The sequence below is a fragment of the Danio aesculapii genome, chromosome 17 (assembly GCF_903798145.1).
Source record: "Danio aesculapii chromosome 17, fDanAes4.1, whole genome shotgun sequence".
Taxonomy (NCBI): Eukaryota; Metazoa; Chordata; class Actinopteri; order Cypriniformes; family Danionidae; genus Danio; species Danio aesculapii.
The window spans coordinates 29,183,219-29,204,896 of record NC_079451.1 but is presented as its reverse complement, the minus strand read 5'-3'; the positions used below and the strand labels follow the sequence as shown (position 1 = coordinate 29,204,896).

The window sequence follows — 21,678 nt, the reverse complement described above, 5'->3', positions numbered from 1 at the left end:
TGTATGGACAAATCGCCGTTCTCGTTATCTCCTATGTACATTTGGGCATGAACTGTAGGAACTCCCTGTCCTATCCACCCCCACCAAAACAAAACTAACATAAAACGAGATGGCAGGGTTTAAAAAGTTGCCTACAAAGTCTTTTTAATATGAATTTATAATTTTTTTTATGTTTCACTTGGGGTTAAGTCAGCAAATAATGTTTAAAAAAGTTTACAAGGCATTCAGGAACTGTATTTTCACCTGCTGCTTAACAAAATCAATAGCGTGTTACATAATTTTTCTTGTCAGCTAACTGTACTGGGAAGAGTTTGACAAATAGAGCTTGGTTTGCTTGAGGGGGACCTCAACAGAATGTGTCCTGAAAACTTCCTATTCATATTCCATTAAAACACTCGACCCCCCTGGAAGACATTGTATATTATGCACACAGGGTGGGTGAGAAGGAAAACATGGCGAATATCGGACTCAGGACTGCCGTTAACTGAAGTTTTGGTCCGCTAGCTCTCACCCACAGATGCAGTCGCAGCGTTGACTTGCTGCAGTTTCCGCCCGTTGCTCTGGTCTGTCCAGGGATGCAGAGCCATGTGCGCCAATGTGGACCACATTTCGGAGGAGAGCAGTGCTTGTTTTTGTTCCTCGTCTGCTGTAGATTTACAATGGGAAGTGTGTTTCAGAGTAAGTGTTTCTCCTTGACGTCTACAAACGCTTAGTCATGTATTTTGATTGTTTGTGTGTTGTTTCGAACGGTGGACCAAGTGAGTGTAATGACTCTACTCGTCTGACAATTCTTCATTATTTTCAGTGAAAACTGTACATGTCCTTTTTTGGGTCTATGTTTTGTTCATCACTGCGTGTGTATATTGCATTTTTTTGTTATTGATAAGGTAACTTGTTTGTGTTATTTTATAGCCTACTGTATATACATGTTTTAAAAAGTTTTTTTTTTAAGTAGTATTTTATTCTCACAAAGCCTGTATTTATTTGGTCTTAAGTGTAATTAACACTAATATTATGTAATTTAATAAATTTATATTTATATTATGTAATGTAAAATAATTTATTATATTTAATAATAGAAATACATTTTCAGTTATTCAAATGTGTAAAGTAACAAATTAAAAATACTTAAATTATTGTAAATAAGTAGTTTTTCTCAGGAATTGTAATTCTTTAAGTAGTTTTAAAGATGTAAACTCTGACTTTCTCTTGAGTACATTTTTAGTGCTGTATCAGTACTTTAACTTCACAATTTTTCTTCAACCTGCAGCCACTACTTTATTTTTTCTTGTCTATAGAGATTGGCTCAGTGGAAAAATTAGCCCTGTGATTCCTGTTCAATCAAATTGCACATAGACATTAAATTGCATCATACTGGACATTTCAATCCGATTTAAAATCAAGACGTGCGCTTTATAAATGCGGCAAACCATTTGAAAGCATTAAAAGTGTCCAAGAAGATGTCAAAAATATTTACATGCAGTTACCCACAGACTGTTTAGACTGCATGTCACTGAGAAGAAGAGGAAGGATGATGACTGAAAACGCCAAATAGTCTAAAACAAGAACTAATTGCATTACAGAATGTTATGTTTACACACACACGCACAAATTGCAATAAATACCTCAGCATTTCATAACATAATACTCACTTCTTACTACTCTTGAGTACTTTTAAAAGGGCTACTTTTTACTTTTATTTTGAGTTATATTTACAGCAGATACTTTTATTTTACTTGAACTACATTTTCGGGCAAGTAATGGTACTTTTACTTGAGTATGATTTTTCAGTACTCTTTCCACCAAATATGAATTTTCATCGGCCATTTTTGGTTCTCAGAAAGCATTTCTGATCATTAATAATGTTATTTGTTTCATTCTTATTATTTTTTTTGCTGAAACTGTGAATTTTTGTCTTGTAAAAATACTTTTATTCATCAAGGAACTAAAAACATTGAAAAATAAAAACCTTTTTGACTAATCATTTACAGTGTTATAAATCTTCTTTTAAACTTTTTTTCATAAAAAAATCCTGAAAACTAAAAAGCATCACTGTTTCCACACAATCTGCATTGATTGAATGCATCTGCTTAATACAAAACACAAGAGCTCACTGTCTAAGGGTTTAAATACCTGCAGCAAAGTATTAGGGATAAAAGTGCTGGGGTTAACCTATTGTTATAAAAGCCAAGTTTTAAAGAAAGCTCATAAGATTACATCTGATATATCCCATCCTCTTTTTGATTCATTTCAAATACTTCCCTCAGGATCTCGGTATAGGGTCCCTTTGGCAGGAAGAGGTAGTTGCAGTTTTTTAGTACTATTAATGTTGTTTAATTTCTCAGTGATGGGTTGCGTCTGGAAGGGCATCCGCTGTGTAAAACATGCGCTGGATAAGTTGACAGTTCAGTCCGCTGTGGCGACCCCAGATTAATAAAGGGACTAAGCCGAAAAGAAAATGAATGAATGATAATGTTGTTTAATGTTTGTCTTAAGTGTGTGGTATGTTATATGTGTTGTAAATCTAATACACTACAGAACAAATCGACCCAAAAGGAGACAATGAAGTTTACAGTAACAGTAATACTATAGTCGATATTTAAGGTACTTCAATGTATAACAAAGTCTAAGGACAATATTTATTTGAAATATAATCGTTTTGTGTGTGTTCTGTAAATGGTTATGCATGCAATGCTGAATAAAAGTATTCATCCTGAAAATGGTTAACATCTTGCTAACCCCAGACTGTTATTTTAATCATTTGTCAAAGGTGTTACATCAGTGAAGTCAAGTCTTTATTTTGAAGAGTGGCCATCATCATCTGTCGGGCTCTGCTTTATCGGATGCTGATCGAGGTGAGAAATAAAAATATTGTTAGGAGTAAGAAAGTTTTATTTTGTTAGGTTTCATGTCTGTTTTTCAGCTTAGTTTCATGTTTCAACTTATTTTGTGCCTTGAAGTAGTTTCTGGCCCTTTTTCTAAAGACACACTGTGTTCTTTTCCTCTTTTTGGATCTGACTAGTGTGTGTGTGTGTTTGTCTGCATAATGTAGCAGACCAGACGCAGCCTGGATGTTTTTGCTCTAATTTCTTTATTTTGCAAGGTCTCTCATTGACCAAACAGTCAGTAATAGAGTACTAATTCCTGTGTTTTGTGTTCACACATTTACAAGGGTAAGTAAATGATGACAAGAATGTTAATTTTCTGGCTGAACTTTCAGAGACCCATCTGGTACATTTTAGTATTTAATCCAATGCACAACGTAAGTTGGTGCAAGTTAACTTATCTTTGTTTGTGCATTCCATCTCCATGTGCAATTTATATAACTCTGTGTTTAGATTGATTTAAATACAGAAGAGCAGACTTGAAGAATGTTCTCTCTTTTTGTCCTGCAGAATTTGCTTAATACCATTTCAGATGAACACGAGAAGCAACAGAAACATGAGAGAAAAACAGAGAGTTAATACATCCAGAACAGAGCCAGGGAGAGCAAAACCAGCTGAAACTGGACAGAAAAGGAAACAAGAGGCTGAAAGGAGCGAGGCGATGAAGGAGAGGATGAAGAGAGGAAGACTAGAGATGGGTGAAAAAAACCCATGTTCAGCGGCAGCGCCGGATGGCGGATGGGGCTGGATGATCGTGGCCGGATGTTTCCTCACCACTGTTTGCACACGTGCGGTTACTAGGTTAGTTCATGACTCAATCGCCTTTTTTTTTTCTTTATTCACCTTTCCAGGAATCAATATGATACCCTCATTCAACTGTTCTGACTGTTTAATATGAGATTTAATGGTTGCAAAAATAGCTTTTAAACTCAATCAAGATGACATTTTTTCTATAATTAAATTGTGAAAAGCTAGAAAAAAACAGTTTGGGATGTTGATTCAATTCCTCTTTATTTTTATACCACTTTGCAATGTAAATTGTGTCAAAGCAGCTTAACATAGATGGAATTCTAGTCATTTATAACTGCTTCAGTCTAGTTTTAACAGTTAAAGTTCAGTTTGATCAAATGTTATGTATAAATCTGCCTGTTATCATGCTTGTTGCAGGTGTGTTTCCATATTTTTTGTGGAATTTCAGTTATATTTTTCCAGAGATTATTCTGCAACTGCATGGATACACTCTCTGCTGGACTGTACTACAATGTTGTGTGGTAAGACACATACATTTATTTATTTATTTTTTTTAACTTTTCTTGGAAAAACTGAGAGGTGGCAGCTGAAACAGTATTAAACTATATTGATTTTGGGAGAACTTTGTTTTCAAAGAAGTCTGTGTTGACAGGTTTACAGTGCATAGTCCACTCGATACCAGATTGATCTGTGAGAAAGAATGTTCACAGAAATGCATTTTCATATTTTTGTGGTTTCGAATTACTTGATTGAAGCGATTAGATTATTTTGTTGTATATTTTTTTGTGTATGACACATTTTGGTGCATAAACAGTTTATTTATTAATAATGCAGATAAAAAAAGCCCACTTAATCACACACAAACAGTTGTGTCAGATATGTAAGGGTTAACTGTATAAGTCACAAAAGCGGTGACTTGCAGATTTTACCTTGTGCAGCCCTTTCTAGCCGATCTATCCCAACTTCTGCTGTTGTCATTTAACATATTTAGATTGATCCAGTGACGTAAATAATGTTTTTCATCTGTACCTTATCAGTTGTGGGGGTTTTCAAGTATCAAAACAATAAAAGTGTTTAAGTTTAGTTGTTTATTGTGTGTTTAAATGTGTCGCCTTTAATACTTCTATACCTTTTTACCATGATTTACAGAAGACATCTGCAACAATTTCATTCAGTGTAGCGTCAGTTTACACACCAAGAAGTTTTTTCAGGCATATTTTGAGCAATATATTACCTTACAAAAGTCTTGTCATCGATCCCAGTTTTAAGAGCAACAAATAACAAGTGCTGATCATGTGGAAAATTGGCAGAAGGTAGATTTTTTAAATGAATCAACTGAACCCAATTCATCACAAATACTGAAGAAAACCTATTGGAACTCGCATGGATCCAAGATTCTCAGAGAAATCAGTCAAGTTTGGTGAAGGAAAAATCATGGTTTGGGGTTACATTCAGTATGGTGAGAGAGATCTGTAGAGTGGATGGCAACTTCAACAGCGTAAGGTATCAAAACATTTGTGCTGCCCATTACATTTCAAACCACAGGAGAGGGCTAATTCTTCAGCAGGATAGCGCTCCTTCTCATGCTTCAACCTCCACATCAAAGTTCCTGAAAGCAATGAAGTTCAAGGTGCTCCAGGATTGGCCAGCCCAGTCACCAGACATGAACATTGTTGACCATGTCTGGAGTAAGATGAAGGAGGAGGCATTGAAGATGAATCCAAAGAATCTTTATAAACTCTGGGAGTCCTGCTAGAACCCTTTCTTTGCCATTCCAGATGACTTTATTAATAAGTTATTTGAGTCATTGCAGAGTTGTATGGATGCAGTCATCCAAGGTCATGGGAGTCATAAACAATATAAATTCTTTTTCCACTGCACCATGACTGTATATTTTTTACTGTACATTATTTCTGTTAAGTGAAAAGACTTTTGACTAGGCAAAGCCAGACCTTACTGTCCTAATTAAATAATTAAAAATCAAGACATGATCATATTTTACTTTGGTAAAATAAGCGTAATCTAGAGGCCTTTGCCTTTTATATGTCACCTCTGATACCAAATGATCAACTAGAGGTCAATTATCATTTGTTGGAATTTGGATAGACGGCAAGACTTTTGTCTCATTTGATGACATTAAAATGTAAAAAACCTCTTATTATTTTAATTATTAGAGGTCAGAAGAAATATGTTGTTTCAATTTTATAATAATAACAATAATAATAATAATAATTATATATATACATATATATATACTTACCCTGAATGATAATGGACATTTGACCTATATGTGATATTTTATTTTAGCAAAAATTATTTGAAACATTAGTAGGCAATTTACTTGTATTTAATATGCTTATGTGCGTTTGCTAAAATATATGGTTTCTCAGTATATGTAAATTCACTTATTTATGACATTATTATTTATAAAAATCCACAGTTATCAGCCATAACATTACATTTTTAAGAAAGTTGCCATCCACTATCTTCTTCATTTCTTCTCTTTTTTCCTCTCTCTACAGCACCGCTGGGTAGTTATATCGGGAACCGGCTCTCTTCACGTATAGCTATCATGATTGGTGGGCTTCTCTCCTCTGCTGGCCTTCTGCTCAGCTCATTGGCCACTAGCGTGGAGTTCCTGTATCTCACACTGGGTGTTCTTACAGGTCTGATACAGTTGCACACACACACACCACCAATATAAACACAACACTCTTAAAAGGACAGTTCATCCAAAAATGGAAAATTCTGTCATGATTTATTCACTTTCGAAGAGTTTCAAATATGTTCTGTTGTACACAAAAGAAGGCATTGGAAACTGGAGTTTTTGAAACCTGGAGTTGTAGCAACTTTCTTTGAAATATCTTTTTTTGTGTGTTCAGCTAAGGAAAAGAAACAAATACAGAGGGTAACATAAGTATTGAACTTGTCACGATTATCAGGTAAACATATTTCTAAAGGTGCTGCTGACATAAAATTGTACCATATTTTGGTAAAAATACAACCATACAAATGAATCCATTAATAAAATTAATCCAACCCAATTTTTTTCGAGAAATACAACAACAAAAAATCGCGTGCTTGTAGGGGCATGTCGCTTTTCCTGGTTATGTGGAGCCGATTCGCGAATAACAGCACATTATGTTAGCTGACCAATCAGAGCCTCTTGAGGGTCGGCCTTTGGGAGGAACTACGAAAGATGATCGTTTTCATGTTAGCTGAGTAGCTGTATATAATTAAAGTAAGATATATGAAAAAATAATGCGATTTTCTACAAATGAAGCATGAGCACACATTTACACATTGCTTTGCATCTTATAAACACAACCAAACCTTAAAAATACGCTCTGGACCACCCCTTTAAAAAAAACGTCTATTTCCTCTGTACTGATAATTAGAATTTGTGACAACAAAGATGAGTCTTCTTGCCCTGTAGACCAGTATGTTCATTTGCAATAAATTAGCCATGTGTTTTTGATATTTTTTAGACATTCAGAATGCTTTTTATCATTTGAATAAGTAACTTGAATTGATTTTGTTGATTTTCTAACTTCCAGCTTTCCAGTTATACTTAAAGTTAATTTGGCTGGAAACAAAACATGTTATGTAATTTTTCTCAGTTGTTTTACTCAGCTGACTTTGTAGGTCAGCATAGTTATGAATACTAACCCTCCTGCAGTGTCGTAGTTACTAAGTAACGTGTTTCTGTAATTAAATTACTTATTGTTACGTCAGACGTGTTATGCAAAAGGTAAATAATAAGGTGAAGATCCAAATGCTGTCTTGTGAAGTTTTATTATATAATCCAAAAAACAAAAACATAGCACGGAGATCTGGGAACACGCGGAGCTCATATATGTAAAAAAACAACAGACAATGAGAGGTAACAGAAGAGCATGTAAATAGTCCAAAAAAATTAGCTAAAGAACTAAACAAGATAACGAGGCAGTGGAGACTAATAAACAACCAAGGTAACTAATAAGTAGAGAACAACGTGTAACACCACGTAACAGAAAACACAAAAACAAGGGATGTGAATCATGAAAATTATCCACTGGAAAAGTAAAGTAAGGGATTACTGTTCATTAGGGTTGTAACGATTCACTGTGAGCCAGCTGAAAAACTATTCTGATGTGTGACGATTCAAACCAGTAGAAATGTTGAACGAATCACTCAACATTTTTTAAACAGAGGGGGCGCTGTATTTACAGGTGCAAACTCACTTTACCTGCACATCAGCGGCGTGCAAGAGGTGGGGCAGCAGAGTAAACTGACAGCGATGAAGTTCGCCAGACAAAACACAAACTGTGTGCAAATACTGCAAAAAGACATCTACTTACACTAACAGAACAACGAATATGATGCACATAACCTGTCAGTACAGTGATTAATATGCCAAACCACGTGGATCGGATGATTTACAGCTCCGCCTGGTCCGGCGTGTGCTACAGAGATCACACAGTGCATCAGTGTTTTCATAGTGAAAGTGTGAAGATGTTTTTCAGACTGAAAGAGAAAGTTGTTCTGTTATAGAAGCAGGTATTAGATTATTTTTGCCCTCTCCTTTTCAAATTAATTTATGCATATTTTAATAACTTGCTTATTATTTGCTTATTAATTAAAAAATGGTCAAGATTATATCTTCTTAAGTGTATCACAGTAGCTATGTTTCCATCCACCTATTTTTATGCTCATTTTGATTTTGCGCATAAAGAAACAGTTGATGGAAACGCCAAGATGCACATGAATTTTGAAAATGCACATAAAAAACCTAACTGAGTAGGATAAACTTTTTATTCAATAAGAAAAGATGCACATAAACTATGATTTTACCAAACAAATTCCAGAATGTGCATTAATAAAAGGTCATGTGATTTTGTTATAAGAGATCATGTGATGATAAAAATGTGTGTGAATGGACAAACCAGCCGGCTGAGCACACTTTAAAACATCTGAAATGTTGTTTTGGTCATTCTAAAACGCCATAACCATTTCAGTATTATTCATTCATTTAGTTTATTTTCGGCTTAGTCCCTTTATTAATCTGGGGTCGCCACAGCGTAATGAACCGCCAACTTATCCAGCATATGTTTTACGCAGCGCATGCCCTTCCAGCTGCAACCCATCTCTGGGAAACATTCATACACACTCATTCACACTCACACACTACGGACAATTTAGCTTACCCAATTCACCTGTACTGCATGAGCACCCGGAGGAAACCCACGCGAACGCAGGGAGAACATGCAAACTCCACACAGAAATGCCAACTGACCCAGCCGAGGCTCGAACCAGCGACCTTCTTACTGTGAGGCGACAGCACTACCTACTGCATCACTGCGTCACCCATTTCAGCATTAGTGTTATTATATTATTAATGACCTCCAGAATCAAGAGTGTCCGTGCTCCGTGTCTCACGCCTTCAAACACCACAGTGCGTTCACTGCATGTCAAGATTGACTTCTAAGGCACAAGCCATTTGTTAAATGAAGAAATTTTACGCAGCTTCTCTCTATTGACCACCTCTGTACACTGCTCTCTGGTTTAGGAAAATCTTTTCTGTGTGGAGTTTTCTTGTACTCCAAGGTTTCCTCCGGGTGCTCCGCTTTCCCCTACAGTCCAAAGACATGAGCTATAGGTGAATTGGGTAGGCTAAATTGGCCAAGGTGTATGTGTGTGAATGAGTGTGTATGAGTGAGTGTGTTTCCGCTGCGTAAAATGTGCTGGATAAGTTGGTGGTTCATTCCGCTGTGGCAACCCCAGCTTAAACTTGACTAAGCCGAAAAGAAAGTGAATGAATGAGTGATTAAAATTGTAAATATGAATATTTTATTTATATATATATATATATATATATATATATATATATATATATATATATATATATATATATATATATATATATATATATATATATGAATAGGTCATAAGTCCGGTAATAAAAAAATGATTAAATTCCTGTACCTAAAATAATTGAATAAATAAATTAATTAATTAATGTATATTAAATCATTAATAATTCAAATCTATGTTATAAATAATGATTGTAACAACTACAACAATAATGTCTATTATATATCTAATATAATTAAAAATAATTAAAAACAGCAACAGTAAAATTGAGCCTTTACTATAACAACTAGCTCTGATATGAATAAACCATAGAACCAAGAAATATTACGCAGCTTCTCTCTATTGACCACCTCTGTACACTGCTCTCTGGTTTAGGAAAATTTTACCTCTGCACACCGGCCATCTCAGTCCCCAGTGAAAGAGATTATCAGCAGGGGACATTTTAAATGTGCGATGACCTCAGCTTATGCCAGAAAACATAGACATGCTGATATTTCTTTTTTAAAATATAAAATCCCAGCACAGTCACAGTTTTAATTTGTTTATATTAATGCGTCTTCTTTAGTTTGTATCATTCTTTTTTTTCTTGTTTTTTTAAAATAGCAATTTGGTTATGGCAGAAAGTATATTATATTTTGCAAAAAAAATAAAAAATGAAAGGGCTCTTTACCTTAAATTAGTTTCCAATAATTTTGTCAAAAAATCGGAAATAAATTGTATCGTGAGATTAGTATCGTGAATCGTGTTGAATCGTGAGTCAGGTGAATCGTTACATCCTTACTGATCATTTTTAGGTAGTTTATGTACAGTTCCATACAAATCAATTCATAGAACCAAGTAATTATATTTCTTTGTTAATTGTATACAAAAATATTTAGCAGTATAATTATATTCTTCAACTAAAACTGGCAACAGTTATAAACTCATTTTAATTTTTACATTTAGTTTTGTTTGTTTGTTTTAACCAAAGAAGGTTACATTTGTCAGGCAATTGCACATTTGTCTGTGTTGAGCTTTATAGGGATTTTCAGTAGTACTGTAAAGTAATAACATTTCATTTCAAATATAGTAGAAAAAGTCATTTAAATACAATTTTAATGATGTAATTAGTAATGAATTACTTTATTGAAGTATCACTGATCTCCTGCTTCTCTCCACAGGTGTGGGGTTTGCTCTCAGCTACACTCCTGCAATCGCCATGGTGGGCTCCTACTTCCGCCAGAGGAAAGCGTTGGCCTATGGGATCGCCATGTCTGGCAGCGGCATTGGGACATTCATTCTAGCACCGGCTGTGCAACTCCTCATCGAGTTCTTCTCTTGGAGGGGCGCACTGCTCATTTTGGCGGGTCTGGTGTCCCATTTGTGTGTCTGTGGAGCTCTTATGAGGCCATTAGAGAGCCAAAGAGGAAGGCAGAACAAGATGGACTTGGAGAATGGCAAAACAGTTGATTTGTTAAACGTGAAACTTGCTTATGTGGAGTTGAGTGGATCGATGGAGGTGACGCATGCATTGGTGAAAGAGATGGAGAAAAAAGAACCATCTGAGAACATGCTGAGGAATGGAAAAGGATGGATTGAGGCTGATGATATGAAGCAGTCACACTCAGATGAGGAAGAAAATCATGGACAGGATCTTTTTGAGAACCCTAAAACTGTGAACAAATGGAGTGAAGAACCAGGAACCATCTCAATCCCCGCTTTAGTACAATCAAGTGGCTTGTCATTAGATAATTTGCTCAAAAACCAGAAGAACATAACTTTCCCAGAATCAAAATCTGAAGGAAACAATAACCAAAGCACTGTGGCTAAATCAAAGTGGTAAAAGCCAAATTACTGAAGGAATCCAAGGAAAATGTATGGTCTGTCTTAAGGAAAACCGTACTGAAAGAATATTCTTTCCTGTTGATACCAGACTTTCTGTTGCTGTTGGTGTCCTTCCTGTTTCTTGCCTATGGTTGCAGTGTGCCGTTTGTCTATCTTGTGCCATATTCACTGAGCGCAGGTGTCAGCCCTCAACAGGCTGCATTAGTCATGTCCATACTTGGAGTGTCGGGGATCATCGGTACGATCACTTTCGGATGGATTGCAGATCGAAAGTAAGTAAGGGTTGATGTCTTTCTGTTAACTTTCAATATTGTAGCAAAGGGCTACATCTATATTAGACATCTATTTGCGTCTGTGAATGTTTGAATTGTTGAATTGAATAATTTCAGTATTAAAAAACATTTATCACTGAAATTATTATTATTATTAGGTTGTAATTAATATAAAAATTGTAGGGCATCTCGGTGGCGCAGTGGGTAGCATGATCGCCTCATAGCAAGAAGGTCGCTGGTTCGAGCCTCGGCAGGGTCAGTTGGCTTTTCTGTGTGGAGTTTTCATGTTCTCCAGTTTCTTCCGGGTGCTCCAATTTCCCCTACAGTCCAAAGACATGCGCTATAGGTGAATTGGGTAGGCTAAATTGGCCGTAGTGTATGTGTGTGTATGGATGTTTCCGCTACTTAAAACATGTGCTGGATAAGTTGGTGGTTCATTCTGCTGAAGCGACCCCATTCAATTATTTATAACACATAAATTTAATTTATTAATGATTTAATATACATTAATAAATTCAATAATTAATTAATGTATATTAAATCATTAATAAATTAAATTTATGTGTTATAAATAATGATACAATAATCTATAATATACCTTATAATTAAAAACAGCAACAGTAAAATTGAGCCCTTACTATAACAGCTAGCTCTGATATAAATAGACCATCCATCATTTTATGCGAATCAGAGCTGTATGAAAAATCCAAATTCTGTACAATCCATGGCAGAGAACAATTGAATGACAGTGAAATAAATGATGCTGTAAATCACATAGCAATGACAACATTGGCAATGTAGTATGTTTGAATTACATTCATACTGTATAAAACATACTTTGTAGAGGTCAGAAATGACTTATTCAAACTGAATTTCTCCTTACACATAATCCATGAGATAGTTGCTCATGTTGCATCATGCTTTAATGTCTACTGAAATAGACTGAAAGAGCCCAAAAGCATTGGCATCATTCAAACATATTTTGCAGGAGCAGTTTAAATGGGATAGTTCAACCTAAAATTAAAATTACCCTACATTTACTCTCCCTCTTGTGGTTTTAAACCTTTATGAGTTTCTTTCTACTGTTGAGCACAAATAAAAGATTATGGAAATGTTTTGGAATATTTTGGAAATGCTGGTTGATTTTACCCACTGACTTAGTAGGAAAAATATAACAATGGATACAAAAGTCACAGGATACCATTAAACAGCATTCTTCAAAATAACTTCTTTAGTGTTTAACAGAAGAAAGAAACTCACCAATATCCATTTAAGAATTATTTATTATTTTAAGACTAAAATATTTGCATTTGTCTGTGTCTCTTTCATTATTGATGATTCCCATCTCTGCAGTTTGATCAATATCTGTGTGTGTTTGTGTTCAGGTGTTTGAGGCCCTACAGGGTGGTGAGTTACATGCTGGCTGTGGGGTCAGAAGGGCTGAGCTGTCTCTTTCTGCCTCTGCTGAGTGGATTTTCTCTGCTTGTCCCCTTTTCCCTCATCTACGGCTACTTTGACGGAGCTTATGTGGCTCTTATTCCGGTGGTGACCTCTGACACTGTCAGCTCCACCCAGCTGACCTCAGCTCTGGGAGTTGTTTACTTCCTCCATGCCATTCCCTACCTCATCAGCCCACCTATTGGAGGTCAGAGGAATTCATCCTGATGTCACACACACATTGTCTTCTTACAGTACATGCCATGAATCAATTATACATTACTGAAATTACAGGGATATTATATACACACTGTAAAAAAAAAACTTAATTTTATGGTTTGGGGTGCCAGAAAAAACTTAAAATAACAGACGTTAAATTACAGAAATGTATCATAAAATAACAGGTGCTAAATTACAGAAATCAAAATTTAAGGAAATTTCTGAAATTTAGTGAACGCTTTATTACGGTAAATTCCCGTAATTTAACGACCATTATTTTACTGTAAATTCCTGTAATTTAATGACCGCTATATTATGGTAAATTCCTGTAATTTAATTACCATTATTTTACGGTAAATTTATGTAATTTAACATTTGTTATTTTACAGTAAATTTCTTTCATTTAACGGCCGTTTTTTAAAGTTGTTTCTGTAATTTAACGACCGTTATTTTACGGTAAATTTCTGTAATTTAATGACCGCTATATTACGGTAAATTCCTGTAATTTAACGACCATTATTTTACTGTAAATTCCTGTAATTTAATGACTGCTATATTACGGTAAATTCCTGTAATTTAATGACCGCTATATTACGGTAAATTCCTGTAATTTAACGACCATTATTTTACTGTAAATTCCTGTAATTTAATGACCGCTATATTACGGTAAATTCCTGTAATTTAATTACCATTATTTTACGGTAAATTTATGTAATTTAACATTTGTTATTTTACAGTAAATTTCTTTCATTTAACGGCCGTTTTTTAAAGTTGTTTCTGTAATTTAAAGACTGTTATTTTATGGTAAATTTATGTAATTTAACATTTGTTATTTTACAGTAAATTTCTTTCATTTGATGGCCGTTTTTTAAAGTTGTTTCTGTAATTTAATGACCGTTATTTTACAGTAAATTTTTGTAATTTAACGATCGATATTTTGCGTTTTTTTACAGTACAGTTGCGATCAAAAGTAAAAGACTATTTATACACGCTTTTATTAATGTCATTTTATGCCACTCATTTTATAATGCCAGAATGACAATATAATAGTATCATAATGCAAGTACACTATTCCGAAGAGCACATAGTATTTTATTCTTAAGAAAATTTTATTTTATTTAGAGCAATGTGAAAACGTAACATCTTAAAGAAATAAATAATAATAATGATAAATGTTATAAAAAAAATCTACAAGGTATAAAGAACTAGAAAAAAGTAACAGATCTATTTTCAGTTGTTAGAAATAACTAATAATAAGTGTAATAGTATATAATAGTTTAGTATATATTAATATATATACTATATATTTATAGTATATATAATATTAAAGAATAAGTAATGTAAATAGTAAATACTATAGTGTTTTTTAAGCATACTGACACTTCTGATAGAGCTGAAATGTTGCTGATATAGTTTTTTTTATGTATGGGCGATATATATATTGCATCATCAAAATGATTGAGGTCATGGTCATGTGTTATGCGACAAGTCGATATATTGATTATTGTGACAGGCCTAATCACTAGTCTCTTTTACTGCTTTGGTATGAAATCTCTCACTGAATTTGAATTTCACGTGATTTTCAATCAGGTTTATATCAGGACTCTGGGCTGGCTTTTTCCAAGGTTTTCAGTTTTCAGCATTGTTCCTAATGAAATGTCTAACCATCTTGCAAAGTCAGTGAATGCTGGATAGTTAGGCTGCCAGTTAAAAAGGGGTTTTCAGATAATTAAGCAATACCTAGGGTTTTGATAGAAAGACGCCTATAGTTAAATGATCTAAAAGCATTTTATTGTAAAAAAAAAAAAAATCAAAAACAAAACAAGATTTTTTTTTACTGTATGTTAACTAATGAAAAATGGCTCCTTATCCAGGTAGGATAACTTCAAATATGACTACAACATATAAGAAATTGTAGATTGTTCTCTAATTTTGATCTCCACTGTATATTCATCTGTTCATGACAGTAGCATATTCAACTAAATCAGATTGTTTCTGAACACTCCTTCTCAGGTTGGCTAGTGGATCAGACAGGCTCCTACACCGCTACATTCATCCTCAGTGGAGTCTCTCTGATCTGCAGCGCTGTGATTCTGGCTGCTGTGAAAGTGATTTTCCGCTGCACCAGAGGGAGCTCTTGCTTAAAATGACTCTCAACCAGCTGCACAGGAGCTTTCTGAAGCAGCACAACAATACAGCAATATTGCTGTCAGGAAACATGAATGTTCCTCCATTGGGGTTACACAGGGTTATAATAGATTTTATAACTGAACTCGCATTAGTCAAAAGGATTGTCTCAAAAACAAGCTGTTCAATCCACTTTATTTTGCAATGCGGTAGTAAGCTCTTTTCTGTAAATGTCTTAGACTTACAATTCATTTGCTGCTCTGGGGAAAACACTAGTAATTAAAAATGGCAGGAAACAGGCAATCTACATGTGCTACAAACCAGTGTGTTTATAATTATGACAATACAATAAAATAATATAATAAGAAATGCCAATATAACAAGCTGTTTTGTATGGCTAAAAAATGAATGGATGTGGTCTTGACATTTAAATTACAATGGCTGTGCCTTCTTTTGCCTGAAAAATAAGATGGAAAGCATAACTGGACACAGAACTGGTCAGCTTTAAAGAGTGTTCAGCTTTACTGACAAATTACGTTTAACTTGCTTTAAAAAATGGTGGTTTAAATTGCTTGGGGATAACTGTTCCATGTTTGCTACAAAAGCACTACTTTATGTGTATATCTTGGCTGAGATCTGATTGGCTGGTCAGATTAAAGGGATAAGTATGCATTGCCCAATTGTATGTCCAAATGTACACCGCTGTTCAAAAGTTTGTGTTCTGTTAAATGTGTATGTTTTTAAAGCTCTTATGCACACCAAGGCTGCATTTATTTGAAAAGTATAGAAAATGCTGCTTTTGAATCAAAAGTATATTTACTAGTAATAATACTTTTGATCAATATTAATATTTCTATACCTAAAATGATTTGATTCCTCCGATGAGAAAGCTGGATTTTAAGCATCATCATTATTTCAGTCTGCAGTTTCACGCTCAGTTAGAAAAGCCGATTCAAATGTTATTACTCCATTGAATGGGCATTATCAGTGGTTATCAGCTGATAGATATGGGCCATTAGGGGCCTTCTGCATCTACTGGTAGGCTCAGAAGGCTGTTACCATCCATCCACATGGTTAATCAGCTATAGATCACATACGGCTGCGGCCAAAAGTTAAAGAGAATTATTCATATTGTTTATTAAATTTCCAATTAAATGTATTTTATTTAACGTCTACCCTAACCCTGAACCCAACCGTCACAGTAATGTAAAAACAGATCTGGATCTGGAGTCTTCTCTATTAGTAAAGCTGATAAACCATGGGAATTATTTATTAAATTTCCTACTAATTGTATTTTATTAATGTCTACCACTAACCCAACCCTAAACCTAACCATCACATGTAAAAACAGATGTTCATTTCTAAAGTCTTCTCTATTAGTATAGTTGATTAAGCATGTGGATGGATGATAACAGCCTTATGAGCCTACCAATAGGCGCAGAAGGCCCCTAATGGTCCATATCTATCAGCTGATAACCACTGATTGCACCCATTCAATCAAGTGATAACATTCAAAGCGGGTTATTAGAAATCATTCGAATATGTCAAAAGCCTATCTAAGCACGAGCTTCTAAATGCTAATATACAGCTAAAACTACTCGAATCGGGCGAGGCAGTGGCGCAGTAGGTAGTGCTGTCGCCTCACAGCATGAAGGTCGCTGGTTCGAGTGGGTCAGTTGGCGTTTCTGTGTGGAGTTTGCATGTTCTCCCTGCCTTCGCGTGGGTTTCCTCGGGGTGCTTCGATTTCCCCCACAGTCCAAAGACATGTGGTACAGGTGAATTGTGAAGACTAAATTGTCCCTAGTGTATGAGTGTGAGTATGGATGTTTCCCAGAGATGGGTTGTGGCTGGAAGGGCATCCACTGCGTAAAACATGTGCTGGTAAAGTTGGCGGTTCATTCCGCTGTGGCGACCCCAGATTAATAAAGGGACTAAGCTGAAAAGAAAATGAATGAATGAATGAACCACTCAAATCAATTGTCATCCTATTCCGTATCATAATTTGTATTCAATTTAGTGCTGCAATCCAAAGTGGCCTTTGTTTTTAAAATTAAGCTAATGTGTAAATGGCTTTTTCATAAGTCTCTATCAGCCTGTGGTCTAATGTATGGATATTCTGTATAAACATTCGCTCAGCATTCAGAACAAGGGCATAAATTTGCTCTAGACATTGGTGGGGACCTATGACCTACAGTATGAACCTTTGTTTTTTCATTAGCTGCAAAATCACTTTACATAAACACTGCCATTTAATTTATTTTAATCCACTCTCTATACAATACAATTCATTAAGTTAAATTAAGGTATAGTGTATTGTTAAAATTCTTTATAACTGACAAAGAAAGAGTTTAATAAAGACTTCCATTTACTTTAGCTATAGTGCAAATGAAACGTGTCTCATACATCAGTATTAATTAAAGTAGGTGGAGAACAGGCTGTAGTTTTTCAAACAATAGTTGCAACTGAAATTCGACATGCTACTCTGAGAGATTAGAAGAATTGACAGATTAATTATTGTTGGGGACATTTCAATAGACCGTGGATATTGGTAGGGCCACATCCCCTCCGTCCATGCTAATCCTATGCCCCTGATTCAGAACATGCTTGTGGAAAAAAACGTCATGCCTAATTATTGCCAGGGAAACAAGAATAATGAAATATTATGAGATAACTGAGATATATAAAACTAGTTAATATAAAAATGACAGCATGAGCAATATTGTGCATTTTATCAAACAAAGGGAATTGAATTACAATATACTAATATTTTATTCACAACATTCATCAAATACATTGGTATGTGACATTATATTTGCGCTGGCACTGTTACTGTAAATAATTTCAATTTGTCCCGAATTCTATTAACCCTTTCATGCATGAACTATGAAAAACATTATGTTTTTATTTTTTATTATTATTTTTCTAACTTTAATATGACACTAAAATTGAAATCCATTTTTATTTTTACAAAATTTTGTTTTATTTAAAAATTATTTCACTGTCCACATACGTGGACACCATGCAACAAAGGTGTAAAATGGAACATGAAGACAGATAGATGACAATATGAAATATTGTGTTTTTTTAATGGCCTGTTATTCTATTCATATTATCTCATTTATTAAAAACAATAATAGTACACTATAACAACAATAAAGCACATATTGTAGGATCAATAATAACAATAGTTATATATATATATGCAGAAACATTTGCAGTATGGGTATGCTGTTTTCTGGCACATACTCATCATTGCTGTTACTGCCACTGTCCTCTGGATTTTCTCAGTTATGCTTCTTGACCTATTCTTTTCCGGTTTAGAAGGCAAAAGGCAAATTTGTTTCCATATGAATGTGTAAAATGTGTGCCATTTAATGCTGTAATGTCATTTTTAAAGGACTATTTATGTTGATATATTTGTTAAATGTCTGTTTTATTACAATATAAGACAGTTTATAACATCTTTGAAAAATTAGAATAGATAGCAGGTTACAGAAAAAAGGACTGTTATGACTCCTCTGCTGCAGGACGTCCACATACTGTACGTGGACAGTTGGTTTCTGGTGAATAAAAACTACACTTTACCCTAAATTTTATTTTATAAATTACTAACATATTCGTCATACTGTACTGCACATATTGATATTTTTTTACCTCAACTGACCTCCTTAAATGAAAGTTTTTCACAGATATGCCTGAGGCATTTAGCACACTGCCGTCACTGTCAGCCATCTTGGATTAATGATGTCATCAAGCAAAGAATAACTGGAATGCAAGAGAGTAGCCACTGTGACAATATTGCTGACAGTCTACTGCCACTGCCCTCAAGTGGTTTGGAGAAAATGACCATGATCAATGAACCTTAAACTAATGTGGACACCATGCCTGAAAGGGTTAAAAAGCTAGATTATTTCATCTAAATGGCAAAATATATAGTTGCAAAGTTGTTTATTCAATATGCAATCATACTGTAAGCATTTTAGAAATAAAAGCGTTATGTCTCATATCTGAACTGCAGTTTTCAGATGCAATAAAAACATGATCCACCTCCATGAAGTTCTTATTAAAATGCATACAGTGAACTGGTTCTGGAGGTTACAGGGCATTCAGTTAAGCATAAACTGTTTTCTGAAGCATTTTAGTCAGAATGCATGAGTCCCTCAAGAAAATGCTGAATTTCTGCACAGCGAGGGTCTCGGCCCCTCCTAATAATTTTTTCAAGAAGCTTAACGCTCTTTTGTCTGCGACCTGTCATTTCTGGGTTTGCTGCAGCTTTCATGTAAAAGAAAACTGAATCTCTGGAGTGTCTAGATCTAGAATGATATAGAAAACCTGCTTAATAATAGTATAATAGCTGTCGTCTATTAGGCATGAAATCATCTACAGTATCTCTGACAGGAGCTGCTGGTAAATCTCATTTGCTTTCTCAGATTTGTGTGCGTAGTGATGAAGTGAAGCGAGGGCTAACTTTACTTTAAAATGATCAGGGTAAAGTCTGAAAAGCTCCTCAAACAGCTCAATGGATTTCCTAGCCAAATTCTCCCGTTGCTCAGTGTTTTCCCTCATGTTGTAAACCTTCCATTTGTGTAAATTTGCTACAATATTGAGAACTTCAGTGGAAGTGGGAAAATGTTTTTGAACCCTTTCTCCCTCATGGAAACCTTTTTCTGTGGAATTATTTCTATAATAATTAAAAACACTGGACAAGCCACTCTGGTTTTTGGTTTCAAAGGATTTCCCTAGCAAACTCTGAATCTCCTCATCAACATTTTTTCCCTGAACCTCAGACTTTTTTAAGACATAGAGAGATTGAAGGAACAGATCATTTGGGTTGATCTCTGCTGCCTTTTTCACCTTTTCTAGAATCTCAGCCTTCAGCTCTGGAGTGCACTTAGCATTAATAAATGTCATGTCATCGTCAATGTCAATGTCAATGTCAAAAAGTCATCATATGTTAACAGTGACAATACATTTGTGCTATTAATTTTGTTAGCATCAGTTAATGTAAATTCTCAACTTGATTTTTATAAACAGAAATGAAGAAAATGTTTTTAGAAACTGCAATGAGGACATACAGCCTTTAAGTTTCATTTCATTAAGTTTCATTCAACTAGTGTTTTATAACAGGCAACGCATGGGGAATTTTAATGGTTTTAAAGTCTGTCATGTCTTTGGATAGAGATAACTTATCAGCTTATACTTATATTGCAATATTAGATGAGAATGGAAAGCATAGTTTGGAAAAATGTCTTCAATACATAGGGTGAATGAAGGTGAAATGGGCTACATGCACAGCGAGTGTTTTTCAGCCACCGATAAACCTCCGGTGAAAAGTTGTGACAATTTTTAATTTTCATGCGGTTCCTTTTGCAGTATCGATGTTGTGATGTCATTAAAATGAAATCAGTTAAGTAGACTTAAGCCTTTATTTAGTTGTTCAAGCATAAAATGAGATTGTAGTTAGACAGTTTAAACACAAGTGCCATCAGAAGCAGCAAGTAAACACTAAAACACCATTCAAAATACTGTAGTAAAATAAATTTTCATATTTCTAAAAACATGGCGCTGAACAATGGAAGTTAATTCAGTGCTTTTTGTCTGGTCTGATACCCGCTTTATATCATATCCCAGTGAGGCAGTGAAGATAACTGATTTTTAAAAAAAAAATCTGATCTTAAACGATGCGATTTTGTAATGGCAGGACAATTGAGATGGGTATAAACAGGTCGGAGCCAGCTCCAAGTGGGTGGGACTTGAGCTCCAAGTGGGCTGTGCAAACATGTGTACATGTGGTTTAGGCCCGCCACCATCCGCCCCCACCCCCAAGGTCACCCCAGGTCACTGAACCAACTTGTCGTGTGATCCCTCCCACATGGAGGTCTCTAGGCTGCAGTGATACCTACTTAAGAAAATTGACCAGAAACGCTTGAGCTGGCTGACTAAATATGAGAAGTCTGTGTGCATATTCCCCATTCTGAAAGGGACACTGTGTCTTCATTTTGTCATTGATTTTATAAAAGTCCCTTATGGACAATCCTATTTGAAATTTAAAGAGTTTCAGTACACTGTGTTGGATATAAATTGTCACAGACAGAGCTGATTGTCAGCTGTCACTGTCAAAATGCTCAGTGAGAACTATATATAGTATATAAAAAAGCTGTATTGTTTATTTCTGGCTTGTAACTGTGATTATTGTTATACATTGTGCAGAAACTAAAATATAAAACGAATCATAAATTGAGAAACCATATTTTATTATGCATTTACAAAACACAAACAATTACCACCATCGCTCCTTAAAATAAAGGCAC

General features: G+C 34.9%; 1 protein-coding gene and 1 pseudogene across 1 annotated transcript; one reads left to right on the top strand and one right to left on the bottom strand.

Moving 5' to 3' along the window:
• Positions 1–282: 282 nt before the first annotated feature.
• slc16a12a (solute carrier family 16 member 12a) lies at positions 283–16,123 on the top strand. Its single transcript, XM_056476341.1, is given in 9 exon segments — positions 283–678; positions 2,771–2,855; positions 3,396–3,686; positions 4,053–4,156; positions 6,158–6,301; positions 10,649–11,296; positions 11,299–11,584; positions 12,970–13,229; positions 15,254–16,123. Coding segments are annotated over 7 exon segments (1,848 nt in total). The 5' UTR covers positions 283–678; positions 2,771–2,855; positions 3,396–3,417; the 3' UTR covers positions 15,391–16,123.
• A 3,382-nt stretch (positions 16,124–19,505) lies between these two features.
• Positions 19,506–20,278, bottom strand: LOC130244082 (uncharacterized; annotated as a pseudogene).
• Between the last annotated feature and the right edge of the window lie 1,400 nt (positions 20,279–21,678).